At 38.3% G+C, this 15,366-nt stretch overlaps 1 protein-coding gene across 9 annotated transcripts in view; it reads right to left on the bottom strand.

The window, feature by feature from the left end:
* Positions 1-15,366, bottom strand: part of Ube3a (ubiquitin protein ligase E3A) — a 75,602-nt gene that overhangs the window by 32,628 nt on the left and 27,608 nt on the right. For 3 of the 9 annotated variants that reach the window (XM_042697483.1, XM_042697484.1, XM_042697485.1), the window contains one exon: positions 11,580-11,707. The exons of the other annotated variants lie outside the window; for them this stretch is intronic. In XM_042697483.1, coding sequence (XP_042553417.1) covers positions 11,580-11,632 — 53 coding nt within the window. In that variant the 5' untranslated portion in view covers positions 11,633-11,707. The remainder of the gene's footprint in view (positions 1-11,579; positions 11,708-15,366) is intronic. 9 annotated transcript variants of the gene reach the window in all.

Raw genomic sequence — 15,366 nt, 5'->3', positions numbered from 1 at the left:
GAAAGTAGGTTTATTACTCATGTGAATGAATTAAATACTCTCCTTAAGACTAAGTGTGTAAAACAAAAACTGTCTTTAAAAATGTATCAACATAGCTGGGCGCTGGTGGCTCACACCTGTAATCCTAGCTACTCAGAAGGCTGAGATCTGATGATCGAGGTTCAAAGCCAGCCTTGGCAGGAAAGCCTGTGAAACTCTTACCTTCAATAAACCACCACAAAACCGGAAGTGGCACTGTGGCTCAAGTGATAGAGCACTAGGCTTTGAGCTGAAGAGCTGAGGGACAGTGTCCAGGCCCAGAGTTCAAGCCCCAAGAGAGACCAAAAAATAAAAAATGTATCAATATGATGCTTACAAGAATTTACCTAAAGACTAAACAAGAGGAACGGAAAAAAATATTGCATATAACTAGTATCCAAAAGCATACAGGAATCAAAAGCTTCTGTAAGATAAAGAAATGAGGCAATGATCAGAGGGTTAATTCAGCAAGAAAAATATGGGTCAACTATAACTGATATCTGCAAGCTACTATATCCAACAATGGCAGATTACTTCATCTTCTCATGCTCACAAAGAGCATGTTTATGTTTACGATAGCCCACATTTTGAACCCTAAGGCATTAATAACAGAAATGCAATGTTCACTCTAAGACCATACCTGAAATAAACAAGAAATGAAGTTACAGATAGCTAGAATATTACAAAATATTGGCAGATTGAGAAAAATGCTTCCACATAATTCATAAAGAAGAAAGCTCAAGAAACTCAAACCACTTAGATGAAAAAGGAAGTGCAACCTACTAGAATTTATGGAATACACTGCTTCAAGGAAATTGAAGTTCGTGTATATATAGAAAAGATCTAAAATCATGTAAGCTAGCATCTTCTAAGGAAACTAACAAAAGACGATTAAATTAAAAGCAAGTAGAAAAAAATAACAGTAAGAAATCATTGAAATAAAATATCAACAGAAAAAAAATTAAAAAGCTGGCTCGTTAAAACGATCAATAAAAACAATAAACCTCTAGCCAGTCTAAGAAAGAGACAAAGTGCTAAAAAATAGTAATACTAGAAATAAAGGAGGAAACTTCAATACAGTTCCCATGTAAGATTAATCAAAGCCTGCTGGAGAAGGAAAGTCCATGAGACTCTTAACACCAATTAACCATCAAGTTTTAGCCCTGAGAAAAAAAGCTTCAGGACAGGGACTGGCCACTGAATACAAGCCCCAGGATCAGAAAGAAAACAAGGGTGGGGGTGGGGAAAGGTTAATTAAAAAAATACAATGAATGTACCTAGTTAGGTACATAAATTTGATAACCAGTATGAAAGGTGCAAATTCCTCAAGCCACAATCAGAGCGCCCCTTAAGAACAAATGCTCAATGGTCAAGCACTGCCTAACCCACACAATCCTCAGTGTTCAATCCCCTGCAGTTCAAAAAAATAATCTTAATAGGTATTTTTTTAATGAATTAATTTTGAGCCAGAAAGCATCACACATATATATGTTCTCCAGAAAATTCTTCTTTCCCAGCATTTAAAACAGTAATCACAGCCATTCCCATAGTGGCTGAGGGGATAGTATCATATGCCATGAAGGGAAAAGAACAGTAGTTATTCTATAAATGCACATTTTTCAGTTGTTTTAGAAGATGAAAGAAATTCTAGATATCTGCCACACAATAAATAATGCATATACAGTTAGTACTACCTTACTACTAAAATCATTAATGTGATAAATTGTTTTTTACTTAATTTTCAAACTGGCATTCATTAATTTCTCTACCTCAAAAATGGACAAAAAACCTTTCTTCTAGTACCTATCTGGTACACCCTGGAAAAGGAACATGTCAACCAGTATTATTTATTACAGCTCTTGGGTTTGCATAGTAAAGGTGAGAAAGTAGGTAAAATACAGGATTGCAGATGGAAGAGAGTACTGGAGCCCAGGAAAAGGCAGAAGAAATGAAGTAACAGAAAGCAATTTGAGAAACATAACACAAGATCCAAAGACTTCATAAACTAAGGTGGGTGTTTTCATGAAAAGTTTGACACCACTGTGGATGTAGGAAGCCGTAGTGAGGCACAGATGAGTACTATTGCAAATAAAATTGTTGACACAGAGATGATTGGGAATAATAAACACAGGTAAAAAGACGAGTTAATAAAGTTCACACATCAATCTCCCAACAACTAAAAAAGATACACATGAAGCTTCAAAAAGCAGTATTTATGCTGAAAGAAATAATTTTTATGCTTACAGGTGCAGTGAACAGGGTATGGGGACAAGAACAGAGTGTGGGAGAAAAAAGTAGCTTCCACTACTCAGCTTCTGTAACTTTTGGCTACAGTCAGTCCTTTTCGTACTTATTTTAATTGACTTTGCTAAGGAAGGAATACAGACTTTTGAAAAAAAGACTGACTTCAGGCTTTTAGGACACTATTTCTTGCTTTTCTTTCTCTTTGGCTTTCAAACACTTCCTTTCTAGACACATGTGGTTTCTAGAAACACATATACTCCCCTGGGATTTATCTACTATTAGATGCTTCTTCTCTGGACAGTTGCATCTTCTTTCAGTTTAATAACCACATGACTTCAAAATGTCTCCTTCAGTACAGATCAAAATCATTCTGAGAATCAAGATCCCAGGTCAACAAGCAATATGAAATGAGCTCCTTAATGACATTACATTTAAAGGACAAAGACAGATGACTGTAATGCCATGGTCATGCCTATAGAAGCATGGCAATACAGAGAGAGGGAACTCTGCAGAGGTGGAGCACTAGAGATGGCTTGGAATTGATGATACAAAGAGTGGGAAAAAATGTTCAGACAGAGGAGTATGTGTGAAGAAACAGATTTGAAAACATGGTACCTATAGGATAACAGCAGCAGTTTAGTTCAAGGACATGCTCAATAAATATGAAAACAACAAAAGGGAAGATGCCAGATCATGGGAAGCCTCACCACCAGTGACAAATTTTCATTTTTGTCAACAGTGAAATAAAAGCTAATTATATTCCCATAAAAGTAAACAGAGGCTTACTCGTATCAGACATTTCACATACTCAATAAACCACTAAATAGTAATCAATGAAGCTAGTCACTAATGGGTTTTCAGCAGGGAAGTGACTAATTGAGTTTGCCTCTACAAAGTGTTCTAAATGTGGACAAAATAGATAGAACTGGATGAAGGCAATCCAGTTAGGTGGTAACCACTGCAAAGCCCATCCAGGAAAAGAACGAAGAACTAGCAAGAACGAAGAGGCAGTGGTCAAAGTACTTAAAGGTAAGTAATTTGTAGAATGTATCTAAGCAGGAAATGCTGACTATAACACCTAAGTTTCTTTATCAGCAACAGGATAAAGGAATAGTGCCAGAAGATGATATATTAAGGACCCAGAGTGTTGGCACACTTCTATAACCCCAGGCAGATACAGGAGTTGGGAGGTCCAACCTCGACAAAAGGCCCTGGCTGGGAAGGTGGCTTAGTGGTAGAGTGCTTGCCTGGCATGCATGAAGCCCTGGGTTCAATTCTTCAGTACCACAGACACAGAAAAAGCTGGAAGTGGCGTTGTGTAGCTCAAGTGGTAGAGTGCTATCCTTGAGCAAAAGAAGCTCAGGGACAGCAACCAGGCCGTGTTCAAGCCCCAGGACTTGGGGGGTGGGGGGAAGGGAGGGAGGACAAGGCTGGGGATTCAGCTCAGTGGTAGACCAACTGCCTGGCGTGTTCCAGGCTCTGAAAAAGCAAAAACAAACACTGCCAATAAAACATTCATCAAGATTTAGCACATTCTTGGCACAGTGCTGTTACAACCCCAACTATTCAAGGGCCTAAGTAGGAGGCCTGGCATATGAGATTGGTCTCAGGGAAAAAGCAAGAAAATAACTTAGGGGAAAAAAAAAAAGATGTAGGGGAATGGTTCAATTACCTGCCAAGAGCAAGTGTGAGATCCTGAAATCAAACCCCTAAGATTAATGTCAACAGAATAAACCAGATTTTACACAATCTAACTTCTGAGAAGGTTCAGACACAAGTGCACTAATGTAAACTGGAACGTAAGTCTCTCATATTTAAAATGGAAGGTACAGGTCTAAATGTTTCATGTGGTAGAAAGAACAGAGTGCCCAAGGCCTTTCACCTGTCTCCCGTGTCTTTTGTGAGAGAAAACCAAGAATAACACTTGGTCAAGATCTTTCATGATCAAGTTGTAGTTTCCTAATTATAATTTCGATGCCTCCTCTCATTGCCAGGCCCTACATTCCATCAGTACTGAACTGCCTGTACAGTTCAGTGGACTAGCTAGCTCTGCTGTCTTCTTTGATTCCAGGCCTAAAAAGTGTCTTCCTTCTTGCCTAGTACACTATAGTCTTTCCTTGTGCCCCATCACCACCCTGGAGGATTCACCTTGGCATCCTTGTTGACTGTGCCCACAGCCATGTACCTCTCCATTACTTCACCACCACACCTGATTAGAACTGCTCATTTAGTAAATAGATCTCATTACTGTCTTGTACTTAGAAGCTAATAAATTACTGAGAGCCTCAATAAACATCTATCTCTCCTCTGATGATACCTAGATAGATAACACTGTGAATTAACCTCTTATATGTCCCAGGAGGCTCCCACTGTAGTAAAACAATGCAAGAAATCAATAGGGAAGAAGGCAAAAGACATTTAAGTCATTAAAAAAAAGAAAGAGCAGGGCTGGGAATGTGGCTTAGCAGTAGAGTGCTTGCCTAGCGTGCTTGAGACTGTGGGTTCGATTCCTCAGTACCACATAAACAGAAAAGGCCAGAAGTGGCTCTGGCTCAAGTAGTAGAGAGTGCTAGCCTTGAGCAAAAAGAAGCTCAGGGACAATGCCCAGGCCCTGAGTTCAAGCCCCAGAGCTGGCCAAAAAAAAAGTTGAGAATGGAGACTGTGGATACCATAAAGAATGACAACACACTGTAGGTACAAGTCATAAGAACACAAAGATGTAGGGGCAAGAGCATAAATCTCATGCACACAACGATGAGTTAGTGAAAGGAAAACAAGTTAACTGGGGGCCAACTAGACTTCTAGGTATTATTTTGAGAGAAATAGAAGTCTTTGAAAGGGATGGAGTACAGGAAACATAACAATGTATTTATTAGAGAATGCAAAGAGAGACTTTTGAGGGGAGTGGTAGGGAGGAGTGAGGATTGAATCCAGACCACTACCACTGTGCTACTGTCCCAGACCTTCATGCTTTAATTTCTTTTTAACAGAGCGTCACATTTTGGCCTATACAGGCCTCAGACTGCAATCCTCCTACTTCATCTATGGAGTAGCTATGGTGATGGGCAGGCAACCAAGGACAAGAGTACTACTGAAAAATTCTTTCAGTAAAAGATGATGGCCTTAATTGGCCCAGTGGCTCATACCTGTAATCTTAGCTAACTGGTATGCTGAGGTAAGAAAGACCACAGCTCCAGCCAAGCCTAGGCAGAAAGTCTGTGAGACTCCATCTCAATGGAACAAGCTAGGAATGGTGGCTCACATCTCTTTTCCCTGCTACAGCAAGAAACAAGACCAGTCAGTGCAAAAAAGGGCTGAGACGTGGCTCAGCAACTGAATACATGCCTCGCAAATACCAGGCCAGGAGTTCAGACCCTAAACCCTATCCCATACAAACAAACCAAAGTGACAGCTTTACTCAGGGTTAATACAGCTAGGAATGGAAAAAGGTGTGATTAAGGTGGAGGCAAATGGATGTCAATTACTTAAGTATGTGAATTAAAAAAAAAAAAGGCTTCCAAGGCTTTGACTGAAGAGAATGATATGGGGGGAGGGGGAATGTGACAAGTAGTTTTGAGAGGCTAGAAATTGATTGCTTCATTTTTTTTTCTTTTTGTACTTTTAACTGAGAAGTTATCCAATTGCTGCATGAATAAATGTAGAGCCAAATCAGAACTGGAGACAGATATAGGAAAGTTGTAAGAATATGGACTGCAGAGCTCTTATCTAGAAAGGATAAAGGCAACTTTAGAACTGGTCTGGGGACGTTCCAACGTTTAAAATACACTGAAGATTATTTAAAGAATATGGTTTTAATAAACCAGTTACTTGATACATTTACCCTTGCTTCATTTGTAGTAATAGAGGTAACAGTAGAGAGCAATTATGAGAAACCTGATGTTACTGACAAACTGCTCTGAAATTAAGAAAATTCACAAGTCTAAATACATACAAAAAGATTGTATTACATGTTATTAGTTTAAACAAAAACCTAGGTATAAGCATATAATTAAATAAAAAGATCTCATTCAGTTAGTTCTATTTCTAGGCTGTTCCAAAGTAGTAGCAGTTAATAATCTTTGCTATGCTTTTTTGTCCCAAGAAATAGGAAGCATTAAAAATTTATTTAAAAAAAAAAAAAAAAAAAGCAGTAAGTGCTAGAAGCAATGGCTCAAATCTTTAATTCTAACTACTTGGGAGGCAAATAGGAGGTCATAGTTTGAGATCACTCCAGGTCAAAAAAAAAGGCTCATCTCAACCAATGACTGGGCACAGCGGTGCACACCCACTATACCAGCTATGGGGAAACGCTATGGCTGGGCACGGTGGTGTGTACCAGTCTTCCTACCAACAAGGTAGCCTAAGTAGAATTAAAGCCCGGGCCAGAACCAATGTGAAAGGGGCTGGAGGTGTTTCTCAAGTGGTAGAGTGCCTAACTAGCAAGCGCAAAAATTACAAGCAACAGCAGCACTCTAAATCACATAAATTATTATTTCACATACATTCAGTGTTAAGTGTATCTGTAAATGTATTTGAGATATGACAGATGCAAATGTGTATCAAATTGCAAAGAAAATGCCTGGATTAACAGGAGATACTGTCATTAATGAACCTTCACTTATTTCCAGGTAAAACAAGTAATACCTATTAAGACAATATTATGGTGGAACAAACCTGGATCTTACTCACTAAAGTGCTGCCTAGTTACAGTTTCTACATGTATAGAAACTCAAGATATGTTGGCAGATGTGAAGGCTTACACCTGTATCCCCACAGGACTTATGACTAGGACCTTACACTGCCCTGATGGGACATGGTAGGTCTACTTTGCTGTTGCTCTATTTTAACATGGTCAAAATAAGCACTATGAGAGCTTCCTTAATAAACTTGGGCTTATGCCAGAGATTAAGTGACAAATCTATCATAGCTCATGTCAACATCCTTAATTTTTACTATAAATCCAAGTTTCATTTAAACTCTTGCATTTAGTCTGGAGTCATCTTCCTGACTCCTCCAAGATCTCTAAAAAGCCATCTTCAACTGCTTTATATAAAGGGTCTTCAGCCTCTTAAGATTTCAATACAGGTTGGCTCTTTCTCAAAGGTACTTCTTATGCTGCAACATTTTTATGTGCAGTGTTAAGTCTCTTAAAATTCCTAAGCCCATTTTCCTAATTCCCTGTTTTAAAGACAGTGCCCACCTCCTAAGATAAAACAGAGAATAAGTTCTATTTTAGAAACTCGTAACCTACCTAAGATGGGAGTATTAAACAGCTACATAAAGAAAAATGTAGCCAGGCACTGGCGGCTCATGACTGTAATCCTAGCTGCTCAGAAGGCTGAGATCTTGAGCATCAAAGTTCAAAGCCAGCCAGTCAGGACCATTGTCTCCAAATATCCACCAGAAAACTGTGGCTCAAAGTGGTAGAGTTCTAGCCTTGAGCATATAAAGCTCAGGGGCAGTGCCCAGGCCCTGAGTTTAAGCCCCACCACCAACCAAAAACAAAAAGAGAAATGAAATGTGATGCAATTGGAGAAAATGAGGAAAACTAAAGCTCAAAAAGAAAGAAAGAAAGAAAGAACCTTATGTTTTCATTTCTATGGGCAAACTAGACTTAAAAGACATATATATTCCTAGATATGAACATACATATGTTATACATGCATGCATATGTATATAGGTATATATATACATGTGTATCAATTATTTAAAACAGTACGAATATCAAGCTAAGAAACATTTTAGAAGAGAAGAGAAATAAGGGTAAAATAGAATAGTCATTATTTTTATACAATGCAAATATATACAAAAACAGCATGAACAACCTCATTTATCAGTAGAAGAAAGAGGTGGAAAAAAAAAACTAGTCTATTAGGGGAAGGTTCAAATGGCAAATGGCCAGGCTAATGAGGAGTATGAAGATGTTGAATACAGTTGAAATAAATTATTTGAAAATAGAACAGTGAAAACTGCTGAAAATGTTCTAGGATAGAGAAAGGCAGAATGACCAAGGAGTGAGGCTGATGGAGGTAATTATAAAGCTTTAGAACAGCATTTATAGAGTTATTAACACAAGGATCTATTTGTATAGAAAAAAAATAAATTGACAGTTAAAAAATTTACTCATACAAAATCTTTCCAAAATACCATGACACCAGATTTTTTTCAATTTTCTTTATTTTTTTCGAATTGACAAGAAATGTATATATTTGCCACAGGCAACATGATACAGCAAGTTAATATATGTAATGTACACAGCAGTTTCTTGATAAACACGTTTCTTAGTGATTTTCAAGACAATACAGTTAGTAACTACAAATCATCATGCAGTACAATAAATATGAATCAATTTCTAATTTTTTTCCTCCCTTTTCCAACACCTCTGCTGCCCCCAACTAACCAATATTCTATTCTCTACTTCTAAATTACCCTTTTGACAGTCCAAATCCAGGTAATATCACGCAGTATTTTCCCCTTGTACCTGACTTTAACACAGCGACCCCAGCTTCCATCTATGTCAGGAAAAGACAGGATTTCAGTTGCGTAGTATAACATGTATATTACTGGACAAATTTTAAACTTATTCATCCAGCAATGGACACTTGCTTTTAATTTTTTCTTGACTATTGTGACTAATGCTGCAATGCCATACACCTTTTGCAACATGCCAATTTGATTTTATTTGATTTCCTCGGACTACATATTCAACAGTAAGTATGCTGAATCTTGTCAATTCTATCATTTTTTGGAGGAAGTTCCATATGATTTTTCTCTGTAACTGCTGCACTGAATGCAAGGTTTCTCTTTTCGCCACATTCTTACCAACATGGATGTTTATTTGAACAGGTATGAGGTATACAAGTAAACTCTTAATAGGTGTAAGGTGACATCTCATTGTTTTCATTAGCATTCCCTAAATGATTATGATTTTTGTTTGCATTCACCCGTTAGTCATTTGTTATTACTTCTTTTGAGGAATATCTATTAAGGTCCTTTGCCCATTTCTTCAATGAGTAACTTTCATACTACTGTTTGATTTAGAGTTCCTTATGATGTAACTCTTCTCAGATGTGCAGTTGCAAATGCTTTCACTCCACAGGCTGCCTCTTCATTCTTGATTACATCTTTGGCCTGTGCAGCTGCTTTTTCATTTGGTAGATACAAACTATTTTGGGTTTACTTGCCTGTTCTTTGGGGTTGTAGTTAAAAAAAAAGTCGCAACCAAAATTAGGCCTTTTTCTCTATCTTCTATTACTTTTAGTTCGAGTTCCTATTTGTGTGCTTAAGCTATTCTGTGTTGGGCTCTGTTATAGGGCATAAGCCCAGACAGTACAATTTCATTCTTCTCCATGTGATATCCATTCTTCTGAACACCATTTTTTGATATGCTTTGTATGTGCTTAACAACTATATCAAAAAATCAACTGAAATTATGTGTACTTATTTCTAGGATCTTTATTGCATCCATTTTGTTTATGTGTGGAATTTTATGCTATGCTAGCCTACAGCTTTCATAGTGCACTTTCATGTCAGAAAGTATGATACATTCAACTACATTTGAGAGGGGGTGACTGGTATGTTTTTCCTACAGTACTGGTGATTATACCCCTATCTTGTCAAGTGACCTACTACGTGGTCCTGACCTTTGGTTTTCATGGTTCTGTTTGTTTGTCCCAGTACTATTAACAATTTAACATGTGATTGCATAAAAACTCATCACATCATTTCTTCTCCATTTATTTTTTACCTTTTTGGTGTCATAACTATTATTGCTGTTGCTACTATTTGAAGAGGTTGTGCTTTAACATTTTAAAGATATGTGACCTATACACCACTACCATAGAATTAGGAACATTCTAAATTAGGCCGTGCATTTAACATACTATTTAATTCTATTTTTATGCTACAAATTAGAAAACTTTCTTTTCAGCTTGAAAATTGCCCAGGCTGGAGGCATGGCACAAGTAGTAGATCACCTGCCTACCAAACACAAGGCCTAGATTTCAAATGCCAATATAGCCTCACATAAAAGGATTCTTGGTAGTATTTCTTTTAAGAGCAGTCCAGTACTTAAATATCTCATTTAATTTCTAAGAAAACTTTATCTGTTTCTGAAGGACAGTGTTACCAAGTTAAAGAATCTTGGCTGGTAGTCTGCTGGGTTCTTTCTTTATAGTCCTTTATTTCACAGGCTAAATTTATCATTCCATTCTCTTTGACCCCAAAGTCCTCTACTTAAGAAGTGTCCTCTTATACTGGTGCCAGTGGCTCTCACTTGTAATCCTAGCTGTTCAGGAGGCTGAGATCTGAGGATAGCAGTTCTAAGCCAGCCCGGGCAGGATAAAATAAGATAGTCCACGAGACTCTTATCTCCAATTAAGCACCAAATAAACAGGCAATGGATCTGTGGCTCAAGTGGTAGACACAAGCCTTGAGCAAAACAGTTCAGGGGTTATCACCCACATACCAGGACTGGCACAAAAAACGGAAAAAGAAGTCTCTTCCTAATTCTTGGACCTCTTTTATATGTGAAGCATTGTTCCTTTGGTGCTTTCAGAATCTTCTTTGGTTCTGAATTGGTTATATGTTGTATGTATCCTATCTTCATGCTGTTTTTATCTGAACTGAAACTTACTGGGAACCTCTGACCTCTCACATGCAGATATATTGCTTCAATTTTCTCAAATAAGCTTTGATTTTTACTTGATTTTTATAATGCAAGCATTTCTTTTGCTGCTGTCTCATAAATCCTGCAAGCTTTCTTTATTCCTTTACAATCTTATTTCTTCTATATGTGCTAGCTATATATGTTTAAATAAATTACCCTCCTATGTAGATTCTTGTTACATCAATTCTGTCAATGATGCAATTTCAGAATTTCTTTTAAATAGTTTCAATCTCTTAATATTCTATTTGTGTTGCTGTTTTCCTGAATTACATCTCTGTATTTTTTTTTAAAAAATTCATCTGTCTCCTTAAAAACTATTACTCTGTTAAGCATGCTGTGCATGCTTGTAAACCCAGCAACTCCAAAAAGGTACATAGGAAGATCACAAACTCAAGGCCAGAACGTTTCAGATCCTGTCTAGAAAAAAATCAAAATAAAAACAAAAGGAATAAAGGACATAGTGATAGAATGCTTGCCTAACATGTGTAAAGCCCTGAGCTCAATCCCAAAGCCAAGACAAGAAAGGAGGGGAAGAGGAAGGGAAAAGAGAGGAGAAGGTAAGAGGGGAGGGAAGGGAGGAAGAAAATGAAGGGGAGGGAGTTTGAATTATCAAATGGACATTTTTTAGGATTAGGTAATGGTGCTTTACTTTGTTCCTTTGGTGGTGACATGTTTCCGACTGTTCTTGATCCTTGTGGTCATATTTGGTGTCTCAATATTTGAAGTAAGGATTGACTGGTCTTTGTAGATGTGTTTTGCCTTTAAAAAACAGCCAACCTGTAAAGAAATGTTCAGCACATCATCCGATGTGACCATGGGTAGGCCTGCACTTGAGCCTCTGACTACACAGGGCCACCCCACAGGTCAGCATGTAGGCAGGCCTCTACCCTGCATCTAAAAGACTGGAGACGAAGCCTGATTTACAGGAGTGGGTTTATTGATTTGGTCCATAAGGATCCATATCCCCGTACATGCCAAAGAATCTACATCCACAGGGGCTGGCATGATGCACAGTTCCATGGAGACTAATGGGCACTGGGGTAGGCCTAAAGCCTAAATATGCAGCAGCTACTCCTATACTGGGATGGACATAACACATGAGTTTCCCGAGATAAACCTGATGGCTGAGCACATAGTATTTGGCCAGTTGCTTGGGGAAAGAAATACTGGAGCCTCAGCACAGGGCATGGTAACAGAAGGCTCAGGTGGGTTTAATACTCTTGGATCACTGAAGCTTGAGGCCAGAGAACCTAGTTTGGAGTCAAACTAGTTCTGTGACAGACGGTGTAGCCAGGATCTGGAAGAGCCAGTCGGGAGGCTGAGTGAGGGTGCTGGCCTGGAGGGCAGGTCCCTGAAAGAAGGCTGCTGAGGCTGACCTAGTACAGGGATGATCCTAGAGCTGGAGCCTAGAGGGGACTGAGCATATGCAGATCCAGGTCTGGCCTGAATCCTGGGCCTACTGGAATGTAGAGCCCTAGAGGTTAGGCTAGATATGGATTTGGAGGTTCAGCCTGGCACTGGGCAAGCCTAGAGCCCTGGATTATAGGATTTGGTCTGGCACTGGGATGGCCTGGAAGTTCAATTGGGTACTAGCTGGAATCCATAGCCAGGGACTGACCAAGCCCTGGGTTTTATTAAGAACCCAACCTCCTCCCCCCACCATACCCCCCCAACCCCCGCCGTGTCCATGGCTGATGCTGAGGTATAGGGACAGGTAAAGCAGGAAATGTAATATGATCTTCCAAACCTCTTCAATGCATTGTTTCTTATTTCCATGCCATACCCCACCTCTCATCTGGTTTCCTTACCTTTTATAAAGGTGATTTTATCCATGGATAATCATTTCTTGTTTCTACAGTGTGATGAGTACTGCAAATCGTACTCCAACCATCTAACAACTAGACTACACGACACAACTCTCTTTTATAATCCTACAACTTAGTTTGGCCCCACCATCTTTCCAAACATGGCACTGTCAAGAGCATATAGATTTAACTACTAAATGTGAAAATTCTATGTGATTAGTTCTGTCTCACTGAATCTGCTAAAACACAATCTGAAATACCATAAATAACTTTTTGGCTCCTGGAGAAGTCATTAGATTACAAGTATGAAAGTCTTCTAACCTCAGCTGGCTGTTCAATGCATTAGATTTTCAACAGTTACTAGTCTGCTTCTTCTGCTTCTTCCATAATAAACTTTCTAGGTTTTCAGTATCGCAAATCCTTTAACCAAAACCCATATTCTTCATAGTATTCCACAAAATGTGGAAAAATATTTCATAAAAAGTCAATGAAATGCCACCTCACATCCATTAGGTAACTACTACCAAAAAGTAAATTAAATTTATTTAACAAAGATGTAGGAAAATTGAAATCCTTGTGCACTACTGGTGCAATGTAAAAAGTATAGAAACCACGGATAACAGAATGTCAAGTTCTCAAATAATAAACACGTAATTACCCTATCACTGAGTAATTCCACTTGCGGGTATATACCCAGAATAATTTAAAGCAGGATCTCAAACAGTATACATATACTCATAGCAACATTATTCACAACAGCTAAATCATGAAAATAATCATTAACAGATAAATGGACAAAGTACTGCATATATAGAGAGGTATTATTCAGCCTTAAAAAGAAATTCTGACATATGCTCTAACATGCATGAAACCTGAGGACATTCCATATACTAAGTGAAATACACTAATCACACTAATCACCCAAAGGCAAAACCTGATGCATACACTTACATGAGGTACTCAAGTAGCTACAAATAAGATAGTAAGTATAAGGGTAGTTGCTACGGGCAACTGACTTACTGGGCACAGTTTCAGTATTACAAAATTAAGAGTTCTGGTGATGGCTGGAGGTATGGTTCAAGTGGTAGAATGCCTGCCTAGCCAAGCATGAGGGTCCTGAGTTCAATCCCAGCATGAACCAAAAAATGGAGAAAAAAGAAAATGTTTAACCAGGTGCCAGTGGTTCTTGCCTGTAACCCTAGCTCCTCAGAATGCTGAGATCCAGAGGATTGTGGTTCGAAGTAAATCGGGGCAGAAAAGTCCACATGACTCCATCACCAAAATAACCCGCAAAAAGCCAGGCTGGAAGCACGGCTCAAGTGGTAGCCAAGCAAGCAAAATCAACAAGCATAACACCCCGAATTCAACCCCTAGAATTGGCAGAGTTCTAGTGATGACTGCACAACAGTATTAACATTCATAATACCACTCAAATGTTCAACTTTTTCATGTTTATTTTACAATTTTTAGAAGTTACAGAGTCACATAATTTGAGGAATACACTTTAAACTTTGAGACTCACAATGTTCATAAGCATTTGGAATGATGTGATCTATTTACAGAGAAAAAATTAATTTTGTCAAACCTGCTAATCCATACCATTTAATCATATCTATCTTTACACCTCCTGATGAGGGTCTTTCCTCTTATTCAACCTAAAACTTTACATCTTAAAACCCTTGTTTTAATAATGACTACCTATATAATGTTAAACATCTAAAATTCTTACAAGAAATTACTCCAGTATTATTTATTTCATTTTCTGAACACTTGCCTTAAATTCAGAAAAAAATGTGACCATGAGTCCTCATTACAGCACTGCCTTATCAAGGCTTTAAGTGACTGAGCAACTAGTAATGCCCTAATTACCCTAATGCCACACCACATGTGTCTTTAAATCTACTTTCTGCTACTAAGTTCATTGTTCTCAAGGTCTGAGAGGAAGAACCCAAAGGCACAATGTCTCTGATTATATATAAAGTAATAAGTATCAAAATGAATTCCAGGAAATGGAAATCAAAATGCCTAACAGGACTAATACTAAGCCAGTGGCTTATGATTCCCTCATATCTAGGAGATAGAAGCCAAAACCCTTTTCATAGCATACAAAGCCCTACTGAGTCATGTCTAACAATCAATTCATTTCCATTATTTGATGCTTCTCTCAATCAATAATCTAAAAGACCTCAATTGCCTACTACTTCCTACACTCAGTATGCTGCCTCATGACCTTGGGCATGCTTCTACTTAAAATAACCCTAACTCAAGTTTCCAGCTGCCCAACTCCCAGTAACAATAAAAGACTCTAGTCACATCTGTCTTTCTGCCATGTGGACTTAAGTTCCTATCATCCAAGAGGTACTTGTGTGTCCAATGCATCCCCAATACCATCCTATTTCAATGACAGAAAAGATGTGCCGCAGAGTCTTTCACTCTATGTATAAGCTTCTCTGTATATATTATAAGAATTAGGAAAATTCTTATACATCTTTCATCCACAATATAGGATCTGATGCCTTATACTTAGAGTAAACTAAGGATGCATTTAAACAGTCCTGCTTTAATGAGCCAAACTGCCTGATAACAGTCACTAAGGTTACTGTACTCTTCACCTAGTCTCCTAATTTCCTC

The sequence above is a fragment of the Dipodomys spectabilis genome, unplaced genomic scaffold (genome assembly GCF_019054845.1).
Source record: "Dipodomys spectabilis isolate Male_0828 unplaced genomic scaffold, ASM1905484v1 ptg000219l, whole genome shotgun sequence".
In the NCBI taxonomy this organism is placed as follows: Eukaryota; Metazoa; Chordata; class Mammalia; order Rodentia; family Heteromyidae; genus Dipodomys; species Dipodomys spectabilis.
Note: the sequence above shows the minus strand (reverse complement) of the source record. Positions and strands in the feature narration are given on the sequence as shown.